At 42.8% G+C, this 22203-nt stretch overlaps 1 protein-coding gene across 2 annotated transcripts in view; it reads right to left on the bottom strand.

The window, feature by feature from the left end:
- Positions 1 to 19135, bottom strand: part of SLC9A7 (solute carrier family 9 member A7) — a 126179-nt gene extending 107044 nt beyond the window's left edge. The window contains exon 1 of one of the 2 annotated variants that reach the window (XM_050919695.1): positions 18741 to 19135. In XM_050919695.1, the coding sequence (XP_050775652.1) occupies positions 18741 to 18993 (253 nt within the window). In that variant the 5' untranslated portion in view covers positions 18994 to 19135. The remainder of the gene's footprint in view (positions 1 to 18740) is intronic. The other variant, XM_050919696.1, reaches the window with a different exon arrangement.
- Between the last annotated feature and the right edge of the window lie 3068 nt (positions 19136 to 22203).

Below are 22203 nucleotides of genomic sequence, written 5' to 3'. Positions count from 1 at the left end.
CATGTTACATGTGTTATGCTGAAGTAGACCAAATTTAAATAAACAAAGGAACATCTGCGGTATGAAAACTGTCTACAAAAGCCTCCGATCATAAATTTTGCTGGAGAAAGTTTGCATTGTGTTGTTTTCTGCAAAATTCCATTGCTATAATTAAATGAAAGGCCTTATTCCCTTGACTCTTGGGCAACTGAAGAGTCTCATGTGCATGTTCTGCAGAGACTGCCTCTAACAGATTTACACTGGAAAGAACCAAAAGCTTTGGAGCTTAAAGGTTGAAGCTGAAGTTTCAAAGTCAAGCTAAAACAGAAGAATTATAGTTCCCCATTAGGTTCCTCAAGCCTAAAGATGAAAGTTTTTAAGCAAAAGACCAACATACTGTACTGTCTTAAAATAAAGTTCCACAGAATTAACATCTCTGTGCCTTTCAACAGATTCACTTTTTTAAATTTCTAGCCTCAAGCTGATGTGCAACCACTCTGGTGAGCTACTACAGTTGCGAAAGCAACAGTCACAAGGCTACATTTTGAAAAGCTTGAACACATGCACAAACGCCCATGTGAGAGCATATTCTGCCATGAAGGGTCTCTCATTAAGAACACCATGACTCTAATGACCTCACATCTTCAAGACAACCAGAAATAAAGTAGAAGCCAGCGGAGATTGTGGCACACAGCCATAACATGCTCTCTGCTAAAAAACTATTTAGTATGAGGAACAGCTGCATTCTGTACTACCTGACGTTTCAGAGTCGTTTCCATGTATAGCCCCATGTAGAGTATAAGCCTGTAATACAAGCTGGAAGTAAGAGAGGCCCATAGGACTGGGGCAAGATTGGCATCCAGAAGAAGAAGTGATCACATTCTCCTCACCAAGATCAGACTGGGAGTGGGAAAAGCATCCTTGGTCATCCTCTACTTTCTAGATATACAAAAGCTGTCTAAAATCCAACCAGAACCCCAAATTGCAGACTCCAGGGAGGAAAAATGGTCAGATTTACTTCTGCCATTTCCTCCAACTAGTTATGCCAACATAAAGGCCCTTTATCTTTTCTCCTTCCAATGTACTCATTCTTTTCTCTCTCTCTCTCTCTCTCTCTCTCTCTCTCTCTCACACACACACACACACACACACACACACCTCGCCCCAATGAGGCCAGCTTCAGCTACCCACTGATCTACTTCTTCCACAAATGCCTTCACCATCTTCTCCAGACTACATATGGAACATCCTTCCTTGGTGAGGCCATTACATTCTCCATTCAAATCCCTCCTCCAAGACACTACTTCTGTCACAACACCTAAAAGAAACACAACAATGTTTAAAGGGCAAGGCGAAAGGTAACTGGGTAAAGTTGATATTTATTGAGAGGATCACAAAAAAACTCAAATATTTTTACAGATGTGCAAGTACATATGGTCTCTCCCCTCCCCACCCCTCTGCATGCTTCTCACATTCTTAGCCTGTCATGGAATACATCTTCCTGGACATGCAACATATCTACTATACAGCACCCACCCTGATAGTGACGTAATGAAGATCACAGCCTCTGGCCACCGCTATTATATAAAATAAAGCCGCCGCCGCCATCATCATCCTCCACCAATCTTGTCTGGATTGAACCTCTGCAAGCTAGCTCTCTTTCAAGCCTTTCTCTCATGAGTCTCTCTGTCACCTACTGACTGGGCAAGGTGAAGTCCTGAGATTACAAGCAAAACCTCTATTTTAAAAAAGTTTTTGGCTTTTCCATGGGCATTTAAGACACCTAATGATTTGGCCCATAATTTGTACACACTTCTGAAGGTGGGAAGAACTGTTACAAGACCTGTGTGTGCTGTAGAACAAACATACACTACCTTGTTGGGTTTTTTTAAACATACACAATGATTCACAGGTCATAGATAAGACAACTTCCCTGGCAAAGATGTTACATTCTAGCTACGAGACACCCTATAGGACAGTTCAGGAGTGGGAGGGTCTGGGGGCTAACTTACTGTCAGTAGTACAGAGGGTGTTCCTGAAAGGGATATTTCAAGGAAGAGTGATCAAGTGCTTGGTGGGTAAAGGCAGGGTGGCTGTTCCAAGAATAAGGGGCAACAAGATAGCAGGCACTAAAGCAAAGAATGGGAGAAAGAGCTGAAGGCAGGAGTAAAGCAACAGGATTGTGATGAGTAGAGGCAATAAATGAAAGCAGAGATGTAGGTAATGTTAAGATTATGTAGGCAAGGATGAGAAACTTGATTTTTATGTGACAAGAATCCGAAATCAAGACAGAGATTTAAAGAGGATATGGGGGTCACATGGTAGAATTTTATTAAATAGTTGGGAGGAGGTTTCTCAGCAAAAAGAGTTGAGATAGAATTTAATTCTTGTAGTTATTTGTGATTACACACACAAATTTAATCAATCAAATACTATCAGTTCTGTTTGTTTCATACATAAGTCAAAAGCTGTCTCTAAAGGAAGCTGACCATTTTAACTACTATGGCACTACTGCTGTCAGCCATCCCTCAGTTAACACCAGTTCTTTTTGTTTTAACAGCCTATGAGCCAGCTGCACAAAAGGAAGAAAGAAGTTTAATGAATCAGAGGTATTTAGGTACTAGTCTACTCTTCATCTCTCCACTGATACCAAAAAAATGATCAAGCCCAAATTAACAATATGGATTTTGTAATAAATTACTTTGGGACGTGTGTGTGTGTGTGTGTGTGTGTGTGTGTGTGTGTGTGTGTGTGTGTGTGTGTGTGTGTGTGTGTGTGTGTGTGTGTGTGTGCGCGCGCGTGTGTGCGTGTGAGGGGGGGGGCATGGCCCCATCATAAGGGCAAGCGATGAGAGGGAGGGGATGGAGAGGAGAGCGAGAAGGGAAGGGCCAGTATGGGAAAGGCAGGGATTCAGTTCTGGCACTAGTGGTCCCCCCATTTTTAGCGACTTTCAGCTGCTCCTGCTTTGGGACTGTAATTAATTATGTTATATAGTGTATGTTATGGAACAATGTGCATATAGTCTGAAGACAGGATTCCAGTAATTTTTGACTAGATGCTCATGTCTTAACCAGTGCATCATTACAATTCTTTCAGCAAAATAAACAAAGCTGATAATCAATACCACTGAACTTCTTCTTTCCCCCCCCCCCCGCCCCAATAACAGAAAACCAACTGGAAGCACTCCTTCCATTTACATAATCTGTAACATTAAAAAAAATTAGGCAGGTATCCTTTTTCGAGCATTAAATGATAACAGTACTGTCAGTTGAGGGCCACCATTCAATTTTGTGAGGGCTGCATGTCTGACAAGCCAGTGTTTAAAGTATAATTTACAAAAATGTTGATTTTTAACAAACATTTTCTCGACATATATATCTAAAGAATTGTTTCAGGTTTGTCACGTTTGGTACCTTTGTGTTCATAGGAGAAATGGCTTTCTAAGGATATGTAACTTGACCTATTTCCGACCTCACTATATTAAGAAAATTTCCACGAATCAGAGGACCTGGAACTGGGAGCAGTGAGTCCCCTCCTCTCCTTCCCCTGTCCCACCCTGCCACACTGCAGAGGGTGACACCACTGAAATTAGGATTCTGTAGATTTTCACAAATCAAATGACACCTTTCTGTCATTAACTTGCCCATGGAATTACACATGCTCCCAGACTGTTTTGGTGGCACCCGCAGGCCATATTCAGGCTTGTGGTTCCATTATGAAGGTATGGTACAGGCATTAATGCAAACTCCTCCCCAAATAGCTTATACTCTAAAACAACCAGAGGGAGGTAAGAGATGCAATCAAATAAATACACAGTTTTTATGCACATTGTAGTTCTCATAATTATAAGTGTAAGAAGTTCCAAATATCCCCATTGGCCCTTCAAACCATTATCAGTTGACAGATTTCTTACAGCCATTACACCAGAGATGGGTCTTGAGAGATCTGAAGGCGGAGCAAGCAGTGACCTTACCCAAAAGAGTTTGAGACATTTAACAAGAAGAAGAAAAAAAGCCCACACATTTGAGAATTAAGGTTTGGGATTTCAAGGGGGAACCACACAACTCTCCCAGATAAAGAGCACAATTAGTCTTATTACATTTTCCACTCCTCACCCACAATTATTCTTTCCTGATAAAACCAATTTCTTCCATCCCAGCTTTTAGGGAGCTTTAGGCTTTTCTAATGTAAAGTGAATTATCAGATTTCAGTGCATGAAGAAGCAATTTTATATCATTTTTATTATACTGTATTCTTGCACAGCCAGTTAATTGCATTCTGCAGTCACCTTCTACTGAAAGACAAAAAAAAAAGGGGAAGCTAATGAGTATGAGCTAAATTACCCATTTCCTGATAAAAAAATCTGAAAAGGTCTGATATGCATGAAATATTTAGCAGATTTTAGCATAACTAATAAAAATACTCTCAAGATGAATGTTCTTCTTAAAACTAAATTATTTGTTTCTCATCCTCCCAATACTGATGCCATACAATCTCAAGGAAGAAAACAATGTATCTCCACAGATGTATTCTGAGTTAAATATGGTTAGACTGATAAACTCAGAATCGAGATTAAGAGTGGGAATTTGAAGAGTGCCTAGATGACTTGGAAAATCAATAAGACTTGTACCTCTAAGTCACTTAGACACTTTTGAAAACCCTACCCTAAAGCTTACATGGAGAAAGAAATTGATTGGGAAGTGCTAGGATTCCCCAACCTGTTTATCATCTGTTCACCAAAAAAAATTTTTAAAGTGCATAGTATAGAAGAAACATCCAGAAATTCCAGATGGAGCCAGAGGACCACCATAGATAGATCTTTTACTAACTTAATTGGAAAGAGCGCATCCAAATTCAGTCAGAAAAGGATGAATGACATCGCTTGGTAGAACAGAGACCTGACTGTGTGCAAGTTATTATTTACACATTTTTCAGCATGGCCGGTTAAGAGAATTCCTATTAAATTTCAATTACCATCCATAAAAACAAGTGGCAACCATGCCTTGATACATATAATGTCTGAAGGTTTACCACTGGCAACATGCACACTTGTTCCTCACCTGTGAGAAGAAACAGGTCACGTTTCTATTTTGTTTTGTGAAAACAAGGACCTTTGGTACACAACAGCTGTTTTATTCATATATTCATAGATTTTAATACCAGAAGAGATCATTAGATCATCTACCCTGACTCCTGTATAACACAGGCAAAAGAATTTCACCAAGTAACCCCATATTGAGGCCAGTACTTAGTAGCTGACTAAAACACATCTTCCAGAAAGGTATCCAGTCTTGATTTGAAGACATCAAGAGATGGGGAATCCACCATTTCCCTTGGTATTTTGTCGCAGTTGTTAATCACCTCCACAAGTAAAAGTCTGCTTCAACCTCCAGCTATTCATTCTTATTATACTTGCCTCTGTTAGATTAAAAAGCTCTTTAGAACCTGGTATTCCCCCCACCCCCAAGAAAGTTCTTATGCACAGGAATCAGTCACTTCTCAGACTTCTTTTTGAAGAGATTGAGCTCACAGACTGATCTCTCGCTGCAAGGCATTTTCAAGCCTTTAAATCATTTTTGTGGCTCTTCACTGCACCGTCTCCAATTTTTCAACTTTCTTTTTCAGATGTTGACACTGAAACTGGAATATTGCATCCAGTTCTTGTTCCACCAATTCCACATAGAGAGGTAAAAATTGTCTCTCTACTCCTAAGTATCTTTTTATCTCCCTCCCTTCAAGACAGTCCCTCCCCAAATTAAATCCAAATTATAGCTGCATTTTAATCAAATGATTTAAGAAACATTTTTTGTCTAGAAGCAGGTTATGAAAAGCCTCACTAGAACAGTCAAAGAGATTTCATTACAAAGGTTAAAGAAGACCACACAATAGCTCAGAGCTTGTTGATGTTTGTACAACACTACACCATACAATAGCTCGGATTTTGAAGCGTGGGTGATGTCATGTAGGGATTTACTACAGGATGCCTAACAAGGAAGAAGAGGTGAAAGAAGCTTTTTTTAAACAACTAACAAAAGCATCCAAAACACAGGACATGGTGGTGAGGAGGGACTTCAACTACCCAAACATCTGTTGGGAAAATAATACAGCAGGGCACAGATTATCCAACGAGTTCTTGGAAGCCCTGGAGACAACTTTTTATCATAGATGGCGGACAAAGCATCTAGGAGAGAGGCTGTTCTAGATTTGGTTTTGACAAATAGGGAGGAACTGGTTCAGAATTTGAAGGTGGAAGGCAGCTTGGTTGAAAATAATCATGAAATGACGAGTCCATGATTCTAAGGAATGGTCAGAGGGAAAACAATAGGATAAAGACCATGGACTTCAAGAAGACAGACTTCAGCAAACTCAGAGAACTGGTAGGTGAGATCCTATGGGAAGCAAGTCTAAGAGGAAAAAAAGAATTCAGGAGAGCTGACAGGTTTTTTTAAGAAAGTTTGCTCTCGTGCCATTTAATCTATCTCAACGTATACAAAACCATACTTCCTATCTAAGAGGTCACCCTGGCTTAACCAAGAGCTCTTCAAGGACCAGAAACTCAAAAAAAAAAAGCCATTCAAAAAGTGAAAACAAGGTCAAATTATGAAGGATGAATATTAAAAACACCACCACCACAAGTACGTAGGGACAAAACTAGAAAGTCAAAGACACAAAACAAGATTAAATTAGCTAGGAACACAAATGGTAATAAGAAAAACACTTTACAAATAAATTAGAAGCAACAAGAAGACCAAGGACAGAATAAGCCTGTTACTTAATGAGGAGGGAAAGACAACAACAGAAAACATGGCAATGGCTGAAGTGTTAAATGCCTTTTGTTTCAGTTTTCACCAAAAAGAGTTAGCAGTGATCAGATGACTAACTTAGAGAACATCAGTGAAAATGGAGTAGGATCTGAGGCTACCAAAGGGAAAGAATAAGTTAAGAATTACTTAGACAAATTAGATGTCTTAAGTCAGCAGAGCCTGATAAAGTACATCGTAGAATACTCAAGGAACTAGCGATTATTTTTGAGAACTAATGGAGGAGAGGATAGATCCCAGAGGACTGGAAAGGGCAAATATAGTACCTGTCTATAAAAGGGGGAATAAGGACAACCCAAGGAATTATAGACCTGTCATCTTAACTTCATTACAGAAAGATAATAGAACAAATAATCAAACAATCAATTTGTAAGCATCTAGAAGACAATAAGGTGATAAGTAACAGTCAGCACCGATTTGTCAAGAACAGACCATGTCAAACCAAACTAATATCCTTCTTTGATGGTAACAAGCCTTTGTGGGAAAGCAGGAGATGTGATGTAGTTAGACTTTAGTAAAGGTTTTAATGCTGTTTCACATGACCTTCTCATAAACAGCCTAGGAAAATACAGCCTAGACAAATCTATTATAAAGTGTGTGCAGCTGGTTGGAAAATGGTTATCAGGGTTCACAGTCAAGCTGGAAGGGCATATTGAGTGGGGCCCCACAGGGACCAATCCTCACCTGGTTCTATTCAATATCTTCATAAATGATTTGAATGACAGCATAGAGAGTACACTTACAAAGTTTGTGGATTATACCAAGTTAGGAGGGGTTGCAAGTGCTTTGAAGGACATGATTAGAATTAAAAATGATCTTGCCAAACAGGAGAAATGGTCTGAAATAAACAGGATAAAATTCAATAAGGACAAATGCAAAGTACTACACTTAGGAAGGAATAATCAAATGCACAAATACAAAGTGGGAAATGACTGTCTAGGAAGGAATATTGCGGAAAAGGATCTCGAGGTTAACAGTGGTTAGCACTAAATAAATATGAGTCAACAATGTAACACTGTTGCAAAAAAAAAAAAAAAAAAAAAAGCAAACATAATTCTGGGATATATTAACAGAAGCATGCTAACCAAGATATGAGAAGTAATTCTTCCACTCTGCTCAGCACTGATAAGGCCTCAGCTGGAGTACTGTGTCCAGTTCTGGCCACCACACTTCAGGAAAGCTGTGGACAAACTGGAGAAAGTCCAGATGAGAGCAACAAAAATTATCAAAAGGTCTAGAAAATATACAAGGAAAATTTGAAAAAAAAATGCATTTGTTTTATCTAGAATAGAGCACATTGATCGGGGACATAACAGTTTTCAAGTACGTAAAATGTTGCAATGAAGAGGAAGGTGATAAATTGTTCTCCTTATCTACTAAGGAGCAAATTGCAGCAAGGAAGAGTTAGGTTAGACATTAGGAAAACCTTCCTAACAGTAAGGGAAGTTAAGCACTGGAACAAATTACCCAGAGAGGTTGTGGAACCTCTGTCACCAGAGGTTTTTAAGAATAGTCGGACAAACACCAGCCAAGGCTGGTCAAGATCAGGGGTTGGCAACCTGTGGCAGGCATGCCAAAAGCGACATGCAAACCGATTTTTACTGGCACACTGCTGCCAGCGGGAGTCCTAGCCGCCAGTCTCACTCAGCCTGCTGCTGGCCTGGGTGAACGGACCCCCTGGCCGGCAGCAGGCTGAGTGGGGCCAGTGGCCAGGACCCCGGCTGGCAGGAGCCGGTGGACGGAACCCCAGACCAGCAGCGGGCTTAGCTGCTCAGCCCACCGCCAGTCTGGGGTTCTGTCCGCCTGCCTTGCTCAGCCCGCTGATAATCTGGAGTTCCAGCCACTGGCCCATTGCCAGCTGGGGTCTCAGCCACTCGCCCTGCTCAGCCCACTGCCGGCCTGAGTGAACAGAACCCCCGGCCAGCAGTAGCTGAGCAGGGCCGGCAGCCGGAACCCCAGACCGGCAGCAGGCTGAGCGGCTCGGCCCACTGCTGATCTGGGGTTCCGGCCGCCGACCCCCTGCCACCAGGGTCCCGGCCATTGGCCCCGCTCAGCCTGCTGCCGGCCTTGGATACCAGCCGCTGGCCCTGCTCACCTCGCTGCTGGTCTGGGGTTCCAGCCACTCGGCCCCCTGCCAGCCAGGGTCCAAGCCTCCGGCCCTGCTCAGCCCTTCTGCTGGTACCAGCAGCCAGCCCAGGACTTTGCTCCTGGCCTGGTCCCAGCACTCTGCAGCCCTTATAAAAATTACACTACAATTAGCTTAAAAACTTTAAAACTTAGTATATTACAGTAATTTTTAAAATGTATAATGTTCATAAATACACACGTTTGATTAAACAAAGTAGTTGTACTTATGTGCCTGCGCTTAATTTGTGTTTTCAATGATTTACCTTCTAAAAAAAAAATCTCACATGTCTGGCACCCCCAGAAAGGGGATCTCACACCCCCAGGGGGTGCATGCACCCCAGGTTAAGAACCACTGCACTAAACTGATAAGATCTGCATTTTAATTTAATTTTAAATGAAGCTTCTTATACATTTTAAAAACCTTGTTTACTTTACGTACAATAATAGTTTAGTTATATAATATAGACATAGAGAGAGACCTTCTAAAATCATTAATCTATATTACTGGCACGCAGAACCTTAAATGAGAGTGAATAAATGAAGACTCAGCACACCATTGCTGAAAGGTTGCCGACCCCTGGTCTAGATAGTACCTAGTTCTGCCTCAGTGCTGGAGACTGGAGTAGAAGGAACCTTGAGAGGTCATCTAGTCCTACATTACTACAATTCTATGTATCAATCCAATTGGCTCTCAAAGGTAATTTCTTTTCCTCTCTAATTCTCCAGAGGACGTCAGTATATATTATTCCTGAGGCTGTGTGTGAGGTTAACAAAAGCCCTCATTAACCAGAAAGAGGATTGACATAATGGCTAATAGTGTTGTTGTAGCTGTGTTGGTCCCAGGACATTAGAGAGACAAGGTGGGTGAGGTAATATCTTTTATTGGATCAACTTCAGGTAGTGACAGTGAAACACTTTTGAGCTAGACAGAGCTCTTCTTCAGGTGTATAGTTTGAAAGCTTATCTCGGTCACCAACAGAAGTTTGTCCAAAAAAAGATATTGCCACAACTACTTTGTCTCTATAATGGCTATTACATACCCACTACACCTCTACCCCGATATAATGCGACCCGATATAACACAAATTCTGATATTACATGGTAAAGCAGCGCTTAGGCGGGAGGGGAGGGTAGCTGCGCGCTCCGGCGGATCAAAGCAAATTCGACATAACGTGGTTTCACCTATAACGCGGTAAGATTTTTTGGCTCCCGAGGACAGCGTTATAGTACACCGCTACCCAGATATATTTTCCAATTTCAAGTTCTGTATCCCATGCTGCAGCAGCTTTGATTTCCTTCTGCATACTGAGCTGAGTCCAAGACACATTTAAAATGCAGCTAGTGGTTATGGGTGTCCAACACTAGACACCTTAAAGTAGCTTGATTTTCAGAAAGTGCAGAGCACCCACCCACTCAGTCTCAGATCCTTTCATGTTGGACACCCAAAACTTGTGGCACTGAAATCAACAGCTATTTTTGGAAGAAGAAAAAAGTGCCTAAAGCCTTTCCTAAACTTCAAAGGTCACTTTTTCCAGCTCTGGTAGGTGTAAGCCAGATGAAATGGATTCCCTTCCCCGTCATCAGTTTCAAGGAGTGTTTTCACAAGCAATAGTTTGATAACTCAGTCTTTAAAAATGAATATTAGATCTCTTAACAGTTCTAACACTTCCCCCAAAGGAGTCTTCCCATATAGAAAAGACAAATTTCATAAAGACATGTAGAACATAACTCATTAAGCACAGGCTCCCCCCCGCCGCCCAGATGAGAACAAAGTTATAATATTTGGCACAGTCTGATCAAACACTTTGTTTGAAACAGGAACTTCCAAAAACAAAAGCCACCCAATACCCTATGCTCATTGCTAATGAAACTGAGTCACCATAGTGCCAGCTATGACAGTGTTGGTCTCCACAGACATTTTATCATAGCTATCTGGCTGCAGTACAGTTTGGAAATGGGGAAGTAGGCTTGTGACAGCGATAGACTCAATCATCTTACCTCAAAACATGGGATTGGCCTGTGACTGGGCTTGACCTTCAGCTCAGAGAGCAAACTCTGAGGATGGACAACTGGAAATCTGAGCATCACAGTTCCTATAGGGCAAGCAATATAGTTGCCCTATATTGTGTGGCTTAACAATATGCAGAAGGTCCGGGTTGCTAAAGAGAGCATCACGTTTTCAAAACTAGGCTGACTAAAGTTATGCTCCTATATCCCTGTTGTAAATCGTAAATCCTAAATCTGTATTTAAACACTTAAGTGTAGCCTTTTTACACAGTTGTTAAGCACCTGCAACACCCATTGATTCTGATAGCAACATGGAGATTCCTGATGTTATTTCCACCGTGTCTGAAGATCAATCTTGTCACACTGAGCACTGCGGTGGGAAAACAGAAATAAGCCCTTCTTTCACATTTACAACAGGGATTTAGGAGCCTAACTTTAGGAACCCAAGTTTGAAATTTTAGCCACACACATTTATCTGTGAGAGTTGGAGAACTGAAAAATTTCTCTTTTCTACAGTCAGACATCAGGAAGGTAAAATTTGCACATCTGTTAATTAGACATTGGTTTCCATTTTTCTTGTATGTTGTTTCTGTACATTTGATACTCTCAGTAAATAAATCTCCTGTTCTACTTTTCCCACGGGTGATAAGTGGGGGTGGACACAGGTGTTCCTACCTGGTAGAGTGGCCTCTGCCCAAAGAGTCCTAGACACTATTTGACCTTCCCCTCTCCACTGTTTAAAGACAGAGCTAATTAGACTCAATTGAGAGCCATTGTTTCTGTTCCGATTACCAGAGCTGAATCACTGACAAGCAGGTCAAGGGGCTATGTCTTAGATAATGATGAAAGGAAAGATAATGCAGAGCCTGTCCTGGCAGTGAGGTTCCCTGAAACCAGTGAAATCATGAAGAGCAAAAATCACTAAAGATCTGGATTCAGTGGTAGAGCCTCAGAATACAGCATCACAGAAGTGGCAGCGAGCATCCAACAGCAGCAGCACGTGACCAGTGGCAGCAGAGAAAAATGGTGGTAGCAAGCAACCAACTGCGGCAGAAAAAAGCAGTGGCAGCAGCGGCAAACAGCCAGTTGCAGAGGCATGCAGTGACCACAGAGACATTGCTCGACGTCCCCTCCCCCCATCTTTTCAGGGATGGGAGGGGGAACTCCTGCAAACACACCTCTAAACTCAGGTCTTGACTAACCAAGAACAGCCAACTGTGCATGGGATGCAGCGGAGGGAGACGGGAGTGATGTGTTAAAGGGACATTCATTCATTGGACTTTCTCACCACAAGGTGAGAAACTGAGGCAAAGGACAGTGCCCAGTGCACTGCAGGGTCAGCTTTCTTTACAGTAACATGCTTTTGAATGTCATTATGGTGTTTCCCCAAACTAATGCTTGGTTCCCTTTCCCTTCTATTAAAAAGTTCTCTTTTGTTATACACAGACTTAGTGTGTGGAAGAGAGGGGAATTATTGCCTCTTAGAGGCTCCCAGATGTAGTAGTATGTTTTCCCACATCACTGGGTGTGAGCTCAAGCCAGCTCTGTTTTGTATTGTTAAGAGGAAACCCTAGCTCAGTGATACTCAGACTGAAGCGCGTAAGCCACAAGTGCCTCTTTAATAGGTCACCTGCATCTCTCTGCAGCACATATATTAAAACAGTGTTGCTTTTATTAACCTAAGTTTTTAGCCAATCAGGATGCTTTTACTATGTTACCAACCAATTGTAGTTGTTAAAATAATAATTAGTCATTTTGCTGCAAGAATAATATAAAATATTTCCAGTCACACAGTTTAAATACGAATATACAGTACTAGTAAATGAAATCATTAATTCACACTACTGTGGCTCTTTTGGGTAATGTTGATCGCAAATCTGGCTCCTGAACCCGAGGTCCGAGTATCACTGCCCTAGATACTGAACCCAACCCTTGTGGCTCCCCAAGCCACCTGGCAGAAGGGTTACAGGTGTAAATGCAGAACTATAATTGATTAACAATGTGCATTACATTTAATTTCAGATGGCTAGTAGATATTGTTAGAGTATTTTTCAAAGCCTGTCAAAAAAGACCTCCACTACTTGTGGGAGCAGTCCAGGGTTCAACACATATTGCTTAATCTTAAGTAAGATTATAAAATACAGGTGTGAAAATAGGGAAATATTTGTATTTCCTTATTATTACGGTACGTCTCGGTGGGTTTGTTTACGATGGGTTATTTGCTATGGAGTTAGATCAAAAGGGTTGTTAAAGGAACCAAGCCAGAAAGACAGCATAAGACATCCCAACAAACACAACAGCTACGTCATGCATCTGACGAAGTGGGTATTCACCCACGAAAGCTCATGCTCCAATACGTCTGTTAGTCTATAAGGTGCCACAGGACTCTTGGCTGCTGCTGCTGCTACAACAGCTAAGTTCATAGCTGTGAAGAAGCAACTCCTCAGCACCAGGTGACATAGCTTTTTGCCAAGGCTGAGAAGAAAGAGATTAAAGGGAATGATAAACCACTGCAGAACACTGGGTCTAGAATGGGAAGGGGTTGAATGAGTGGCCAGAGGCTTCTCAGAAAGCCAGTAAGAGCTGACAGGCTGGCAAGGAACACACCAAGACACAGAAAGAGCAGGTGGCAAGCAGGACCATCTGCTTCTCCCAACCAGACATGGGGGTTAGCTGGCCTGAGGAGAACATTCCAAACCTGGCAAGGAAAGATTACGGTGCAAATTCTACACATAAAGGCCTTTGATAGTTTTCAATCTTTGTTGTATATGCTTTGAACCGTCAGAGGAATTAATAACTAATGCTTTGTTTTGAAGATACTGTTTTTCAGTTTCTTTAATAACTTGTTGGACACAGGTCCCCAGAGGTAAAGGGGTGACAGGTACCAAACCAGTCGGTAAGCAGGGGGGCTGCAGCCCAGAGATCCACTTTAAGAATGATTGGACTGCATGGTTCCACCCAGCGTAATGTTAAGAAAGCCAGGCCTGTCATCGAAGGGCTGCGCTCAAGAGGGACTATAAGGGATCTAAGGTGCAGTTCACGCTGCAACTGTGAAAACAGGTTATGAAAAATATGGCTTACAGTATGAAGAGTGATGTATGAAATCTCAAATAATATCTGAATAGTACAAAGTTTTTAGAAAGCATATTTAATCAGAACCTATTAGAGACAGACGAGTGGTGACAGCTTCCATTGAGGAGGTTGTGACAGAGCAGGGAATTTGTAAGTGTTGTAGGACTGCACAATGGCGCTTGGTATTCTGGAATCAAGTCAGCCAGTAATGTAAAGTTATGGGAAAAGGGCAAATCCAGGCATAGCAGTGGCCTTATCAGACATGGATTCTATACCAGAGTTTCTCAAACTGGGGTCGCCACTTGTGTAGGAAAAGCCCCTGACGGGCTGGCCCGGTTTGTTTACCTGCCCCGTCCACAGGTCCGGCCAATCGCAGCTCCCATTGGCCCGGAGCAGCAATCCGCGGACAGTGGGAGCCGCGATCAGCCGGACTTCGGGACGGTTAGGTAAACAAACCGGCCCGGCCCACCAGGAGCTTTCCCTACACAAGCAGCGACCCCAGTTTGAGAAACCCTGTTCTATACAGACCTCCAAGAACTCAGCTCTTGTGGACAAACTTGTTCTTTGAAGCATAACCAACAATTATGGCCAACAGTCTGGAGGTTGGTGTTCCTATGAGTGAAAAAGTAACTTGGTGTTGGAGAATGCAAATCTGCTTCTTTTATAAATGTACTTAGATAGCATAAGCAACTACTCTTGTACAGCCACCTGGGACTTCGGAGTGCTTCTTTCCTTACTGAAATTAAATTTGATGGGGAACCTATCTTGTCTTGAACTGAAAGTTAGTGCACATAGTACTATTATCTATTATGCACTGTTTAGAACCTAGACTGATTAAAAAAAAATCACATGCATCTTTATGCTTTATTTGATATTATATGTTTATATTGCAGTGAAACCCAGAAATCCAAGTAAGAATCAGAACTCTTTGTTAGATATTTGTTTTCCTAGACTGTAAGCTCTTCAATGGCTGTGTGTGCAAAGCAGTACATGACACGGAGGAGAAGATATTAAATTTTATGTACATATATAGATTTGCTTGTGTTTTGTTTTAGATTCCTTAAATACCCCAGTATCATCCTTCACCAAACACCTCTCAGCTTAGCCACCATTCTTTGTGTGAATGTTTGTGCAAAAGGAAGAAAGAAACTGCTCTACGAATGATGTAACTTTGATATAGCACATATGCTGTATGTAATATCAGAAACATAACAAAACTAGCTTGTTTTGTTCTATAGGAAGCCTGCAATATTTTTCAATAATGAGAGACAGACCCTGCCATAGCTTTATTGGCATGAAGACTAACATCTGGGGAAGAAAACACCCGCAAACTCATTTACATATTTCTCCCCAGAGGTCTGCTGTGTCATGGCAAGAGGGTGTTCTAAAGCAAGCACATCATATATTATAATCTTGGAACAAAGAGGCTCATCTATGCATTCCAAATATTAAATCTTTTTAGAGTTGCTGTTTGAAAACGTGTAATAATTGTAACAATAGCCATATTTTCCTCAAGCACCAGGATCATGTAATAACTAAATGTTTGACATTTCCCCTGCCATTTCTGCATTCACAACAAGAAAGCCTACAATACTATATTTCCTGAGATTTATGAATACAGAATTTTCACTTTTCTGTCAAAGATCAGAAGCTAGGGAACTATCTTAAGTATCGAGGCCTAAAAGTTACAGTAAACTTATTGCATTTAATTAAAATCGAAGATTTTTCCAATTGAAGTATTTCACATTTTTTGTCAAAATGCATCTCAAGAGGTAAGCATGATACATTCAAATACCCTTGGTGTCCTATGAAATAAATAGAAATGTAGTAAATGCACACCACTATCAATAGGTATTTTTAAGCCCTTGATGTACATAAAACTTTCACAGACAATGAAAAGAAAAAACACTTAAGTCTAGAATACTGTGCTGTTTTTAAATACTCCCAACCTGAAGCAATTCTGAAGATGACTACATTAAGGCGGTAACAAAGTAACATGCATAATATGATCCTAATCCTTCCTTTCTAATTAATGTTTGCACTGTGCTTTATGCCTCCAAAGTGTTATTTGAGTGCTAAGTACTACTATGCTATTAGATAATTCGTCAGTCTTTTTAACCTTTATGTTTGCAGCAGTGTGTGTGTATGTGTAAAATGAAATGCACAGCAATGCAGCAAGAGACCAGTGAGTAAGAAGAGACTGGCATGGGTTAAGAAAAACATCAGCAGAGGAAAATTCCACTGCTTTAACAAGCGATCAGATCTTAGGATAAATTAGTACTCATCCTGGAAGAAAAAAAGTTAATTTTTCCTTTGTGTTGAATTTCTCATCTGTGCTTATTACATGCACATTTCAAGTAGGTGTTTTACATTATGATGCAAGACCTCGTTTACCTACAGAAAGAAAAGAAGTTCCACTAGCAGTAATAAGAAGAGAGAAAGAGTGTGTGTGTGTAAAAGCCATCAGCACAGGTTTACCTGCAGGCCTCTGCACCACTCATTAATTATAGCAGACTGTGGGACTAAGCATATCTGAATTAACAGCTACACAGAGTGCAGGTGTGAACATCTGTTCTGTTGTGTCATTTATTTTTGTCCTACAGCTGGATTTTTTTTTTTTTAAGAACACGCTCTGTTTGTTTCATTGCCTATTCAACCAAGAGGGTTTAAGATGCACTGTGTAAACATTTCCTGGTATCTAATTTCGTTGCAATCAATTGGTAGCCAATAAGTACTGGGTGCCAGAGACAAGAAAATAGCAGCTCTTTGGCAGTCAGTTACCAGGACAGAGCACATGAACATTTAATGATGCTTCTTTTCATCTTCTGAAATACTGACCATGGCAGCAATGTTTAAGTTATATTTCAAAGTAATGATGGAGATGATCTGTGTGCACATAGTACAAGAAATATAGAATAAATTCTCTTAGCAATATAGTTTCCTAAAATCAGAGAAATCGGTTGAAAAGCCAAAGCCCTTTTTGTATTGTATTATGGCATCAGAGTGTACAACGATGCAAGTGGGACAGGGCACAGCTATCTCAAATATACATAATGGGGGAAAACTGTTCATTTCAGATACTATACCCCGCATATGAACTTGCAGGCATAATGGGTGTTTTCTTCTTCGCTATGATCCAGAGCAAGCCCCCAAGCTAAGCTGCCTGAAAACCTTTCACCAAAGACAAGTTATACAATAGGGGGGTTTATTGGCCTGACATAAAGTTTACAGGTCTTGTCACTTACCACAAAAAGGCAGCTTGCTCTTATTTGATTTTTTTTAAAACATATTCCTGGATCTCCTGGCCGTTTGACAACAAGGCAGCATGGTGTAAAAACCAGAACTCAACCACATGCATATTGGAGTATGTCTGCCGTCTTCATCAGAATAAAATAGCATGTTTAAGAAAGGAGCAGACAGGAGCAATCCCCCAACACACACACACACTTATTGTGGATAGCTCCCTCCGCCACCCCCACCGCCTTCCTTCCTTCCATCACTGCGCGACTGAACCTCAGCAGAGTGGCACGAAACACCTGGCTACTTCGCTTCCCTCACACCGACCAATCACGGCCTGGGACCATTTCATGGGAAATCAGAACTGCTTGTCTACATCACAAAGTTGCAGCGCTGGTGAGGGGGTTACAGCGCTGCAACTTAGGAGGTGTACACATCTGCAGGGCATCACCAGCGCTGCAACTCCCTGTTTGCAGCGCTGGCCATACTCCCGTTTTGTCTCGGGTGTAGAGGATCCAGCGCTGGTGATCCAGCGCTGGTAATCAAGTGTAGACACTTACCAGCGCTTTCTTGACGTCCGTGGAATAAGCAGGTATCCCAGCATACCTGAGGATACCTCTCTGGTAATCAAGCAGGTCTCCTTCCCCACGGTGTGCTCTCGTGTTCCCCGAACCCCCGTGCAAGGAGGTCTCCTTCCCCGCGGTTTGCAGGGGGGTTCGGGGAACGCGAGAGCAAACCGCGGGGAAGGAGACCTGCTTGCACGGGGGTTCGGGGAACGCGAGAGCAAACTGCGGGGAAGGAGACCTGCTTGCGGGGAGGGGGTTCGGGGAACGCGAGAGCACACCGCGGAGAAGGAGACCTGCTTGCAGTGGGGTTCGGGGAACACTGGAGCAAACCGGGGAAGGAGACCTGCTTCCCCGCGGTTTGCTCTCGCGTTCCCCGAACCCCCCTTGAAGCCGCCCAACAGCGCTGCAGTGTGGCCACATCTAACACCACTTGCAGCGCTGGTTGCTGTAAGTGTGGCCACTCTGCAGCGCTGGCCCTATACAGCTGTACTAACACAGCAGTAACAACCAGCGCTGCAAAATTGTAGATGTAGACATACCCTGAAGGAGGTTCCCCTCCAGTCCATCACCCCTACCCCCACGGCAGGCCGGGGAAGGGGAAGCGCAGCCGGATCGCCCCCCAAGGGCCTCCCAATAAAGAGAGAGGTCAAGAGGAAAGTGTGTCAGAGATATTAAGTACTAGAGCCGGCGTCTCGTTATAAGCGGAGCAGTCCCTGAGCTCACGGGAACGCGCGTTTACACGGGGAAAGGAAAGTGAAAAGGAGCAGGGGGAGGAGAAGAAGGGGGGCTCCTCCCTAACAGCCCGGGTCATTCCCATGTCCCTGGCTCGGACCTCTGCGGAGATCACAGGAACCACCCCCCGGGATACACTGGACCGGCGGGGACAGCTCCCCCCGGGGCGCAGCAGCCCGGCCGCGCGGCTCCAGCTCACCGTAGATCATGGCCAGGCCGGTCTCGTGGAGGAAGCGCACCCGGCGGTGCTTGAAGAGCCAGATGGTGAGGATGGTGAGGGTGAGCAGCAGGATGAAGGTCAGGAGGCTCACGCTGTCCTGCCGATGACTCTCCTCCGCCTCCTTCTCCGTGGCGATCTCCTCCATGGCGCTGCTGCTCCGCTCCCCGGCCCGCAGCCCGCTGGCCCGCAGCAGGAGCAGGAGCAGCAGCCGGGAGCGCACGGGGAGCTGCATGGCTGGAAGCAGCCGCCGCCTCCACCAGCCCGCCGCGCTGCAGCTGATCCCAGGCTGTCCGGGAGCCCTGGGCTGCGGCTGCTGCTGCTGTCTGCGCGCAGCCTGTCAAGCAGGGCGCAGCTCCAGTGCGCAGGATCCCCCAGCGCACACGGGACGCGCCGCCAGCCAGCCAGACGCCCCCTCTCCTGCCCAGCCTCTTAAAGGAGTAGGCCTCCTCCCCACCTCCTGAGGCCCAAATCCGGACGGGGTGGGTGGCAAAGCGCTGGTGTTGGGCTGGAGCTAGCACGCCTGATGCCTGGTGCTCTGCAGGGGCAGCCTGGAAGCCGGCAGGGTGAGAGTCAGGTGGCCATTGCCTTTGTACCAGACTGTGCAGAGTCATGTCTGATGACTGGCTAGTCCAGGTGTGATGGCTAGCTAGGGTAGCTATTAGATTGTCAGTTTAACCCACCATTTCCCCAGCTGAAGATTTGTCTCTCCCTGTACAAAATCCAAACGCTGTGAGGACCTGGTTCTCTACCATCATGCCCTTTGTATAGGCATTGGCAGCTGTGCAAAGTGGCAATACAACACTATCCATGCACACTGGTAGGAAAACATCTTGTACAGGTGCTTGGCATAACATAACATGGAAAGCACTAAGTCAGAGGTAGGCAACCTATGGCACGCGTGCGAAAGGCGGCATGCGAGCTGATTTTCAGTGGCACTCACGCTGCCTGGGGCCTGGCCACCGGTCCAGGGAGCTCTGCATTTTAATATAATGTTAAATGTAGCTTCTTAAACATTTTAAAAAGGTTATTTACTTTACACACAACAGTAGTTTAGTTATATATTATAGGCTTGTGGAAAGAGACCTTCTAAAAATGTTAAAATGTATTACTGGCATACGAAACCTTAAATTAGAGTGAATAAATGAAGACTCGGCACACCACTTCTAAAAAGTTGTCGACCCCTGCACTAAGTGCTTCACTTCTGCAGCAGGATCTGGTTTTCCGCATTATTGTAAAGGGACACTATACACCATAATGGTTAGAATAAGGCAATTTTTAAAGAAAAACTGCATTGCCTGTGATATTGACATTGCTTTATGGCTTTAAAACTAAGAATTTTTGGGGTGAGGGAATCATCTTACTTTACTTTTTTCAGTTGGCTCACTTTGGATGATAAAATACACTGCTCGGTGTCACTTAACCTGCTCAGTTTCAGTTATATCTTAGCATTCTGTTGTAACCTTCAGTTTGTAGACACAGCAGAGGAATCCAAATCCAAACAAGTTTCCGTTTTCATGTATTACTTTTAAACATTTGAATAATACAGTTTTATTAACATTCAGTTTTATAAATTGCATTGGGGGGCAATGACCCTCCTAATATTTTTTTCAGTCACTATCCATAGCAATCAATATCAGAAGTACCTAGGAATTATGGTAACAAAGCAGCCTCCCATCATGGCCTAGGATGACGCTTTAGATAGTCTGCCTCCGTTTCCCCCTTGGACTAATCAAATAAACATCACTTCAGGCTGTCTTGATAAAAAAAAATACCCCTCCTTGAGGACTAAGTTTATCAATATAAAATAAACCATAATTAAAACTCAGAACCTCAAAACGGAATTCATTCTTAAATTCACAGAACAGTTTCTCTTCCTTCTCCCAGGCCTTCCTGGCTAGGGCGTTTATAGTCCTTCTCCTGTTTGGATAGGGTCTATCCCAGGCATCTCTGCTGGGTCAGGGTCTCTCCCAGGACTCCCTGCAGACACTACCATAACATCCTAGACTTTGCCCACTTCACTGCAACTTCCTGCTCTTTTACACTGGAATCATTTGATTACCTTTTAACCAGGGTTGGCTTAGCCCCAAGGTCTCCAGGCCCTGGGGCAAGCCACCCTGTTACAGATGCCATTTCAAAGGCACTAGCAGCATTAGGGAGCAGGTTTTATACTTTCCATCTTACAAATTACTAATCTATTTAGTAATAATCATAGAAATGTAGAGCTAGAAGGGACCTCAAAAGGTCATTGAGTCCAGCCCCCTATACTGAGGCAGGATCAAGTAAGCCTGTGCCATTCCTGACAGGTGTTTGTCTAACCTGTTCTTAAAAATCTCCCATGATGGGAATTCCACAACCTCCCTTGGAAGCCTATTCCAGTACGTAACTAGTGTTATAGCTAGAAAGATTTTCCTGATATCTAACCTAAATCTCCCTTGCTGAAGATTTAATAAATCTTTTTAATAAAATCCCTTAACATATTTCAAGACTGTTATCAAATTCCCCACTTATTTGCTCAAGTCTAATCATACCCAGATTTTTTAACCTTTTCTCATAGGTCTGGCTGTCTAAACCTTTTATCATTTTTGTTGCTCTCTTTTGGACTCTCCAATTTGTCCACATCTTTCTCATAGTGTAGCACCCAGAATTGGACACAGTATTCCAGCGGAGGCCTCATCAATGCTGAGTAGACCAGGACAATTACCTTCTGTGTCTTACATATGATACTTCATTTAATACACCCCAGAATTATATTAGTCTTTTTTTGCAGCTGCATCACATTGTTGGTTCATACTCAGTTGTGATCCATTATAATCTCCAGATCCTTTTCAACAGTACTACTGCCTAGCCAGTTATTCCCCATTTTGTGGCTGTGTATTTGACTTTTCCTTCCATACTTTGCACTTGTCATTATTGAATTTCATCTTGTGGATTTCAGACCAATTCTCCAATTTGTCAAGGTAATTTTGAATTCTAAATCTGTCCTCCGAAGTGTGCAACCCCTTCCATCTTGGTGTCATCCACAAAATGTATAAACATGCTCTCTACTCCATTGTCCAAGTTATTAATTAAAATATTGAATAGTATCAAACCCAGGACAGACTCTCTTGGGATCTCACTAGATATGTCCTTCCAGTTTGACAGAGAACCACTGAAAACTACTCTGTGAGTATGGTCTTTCAACCAGGTATGTACCCACTAATTTAATCTAGATCACATTTTCCTAGTTTGTTTATGAGAATTTAATGTGGGGCTATGTCAACAGCTTTACTAAAATAAGATATATTCAGACCAACTGCTTCCCGCCACCCATTCACTTGGCCAGTAACTCTGTCAAAGAAGGAGATTACACTTGTTTTGTTCTTGGTAAATCCATGCTGGATAACCCTCAGAATCCTGTTATTCTCTAGGTGCTTACAAATTGTTGGTTTAATAATTTGTTCCA

This window comes from Gopherus flavomarginatus, chromosome 1 (assembly GCF_025201925.1).
Source record: "Gopherus flavomarginatus isolate rGopFla2 chromosome 1, rGopFla2.mat.asm, whole genome shotgun sequence".
Lineage (NCBI taxonomy): Eukaryota > Metazoa > Chordata > Testudines > Testudinidae > Gopherus > Gopherus flavomarginatus.
This window is presented reverse-complemented; position numbering and strand designations above follow the sequence as displayed.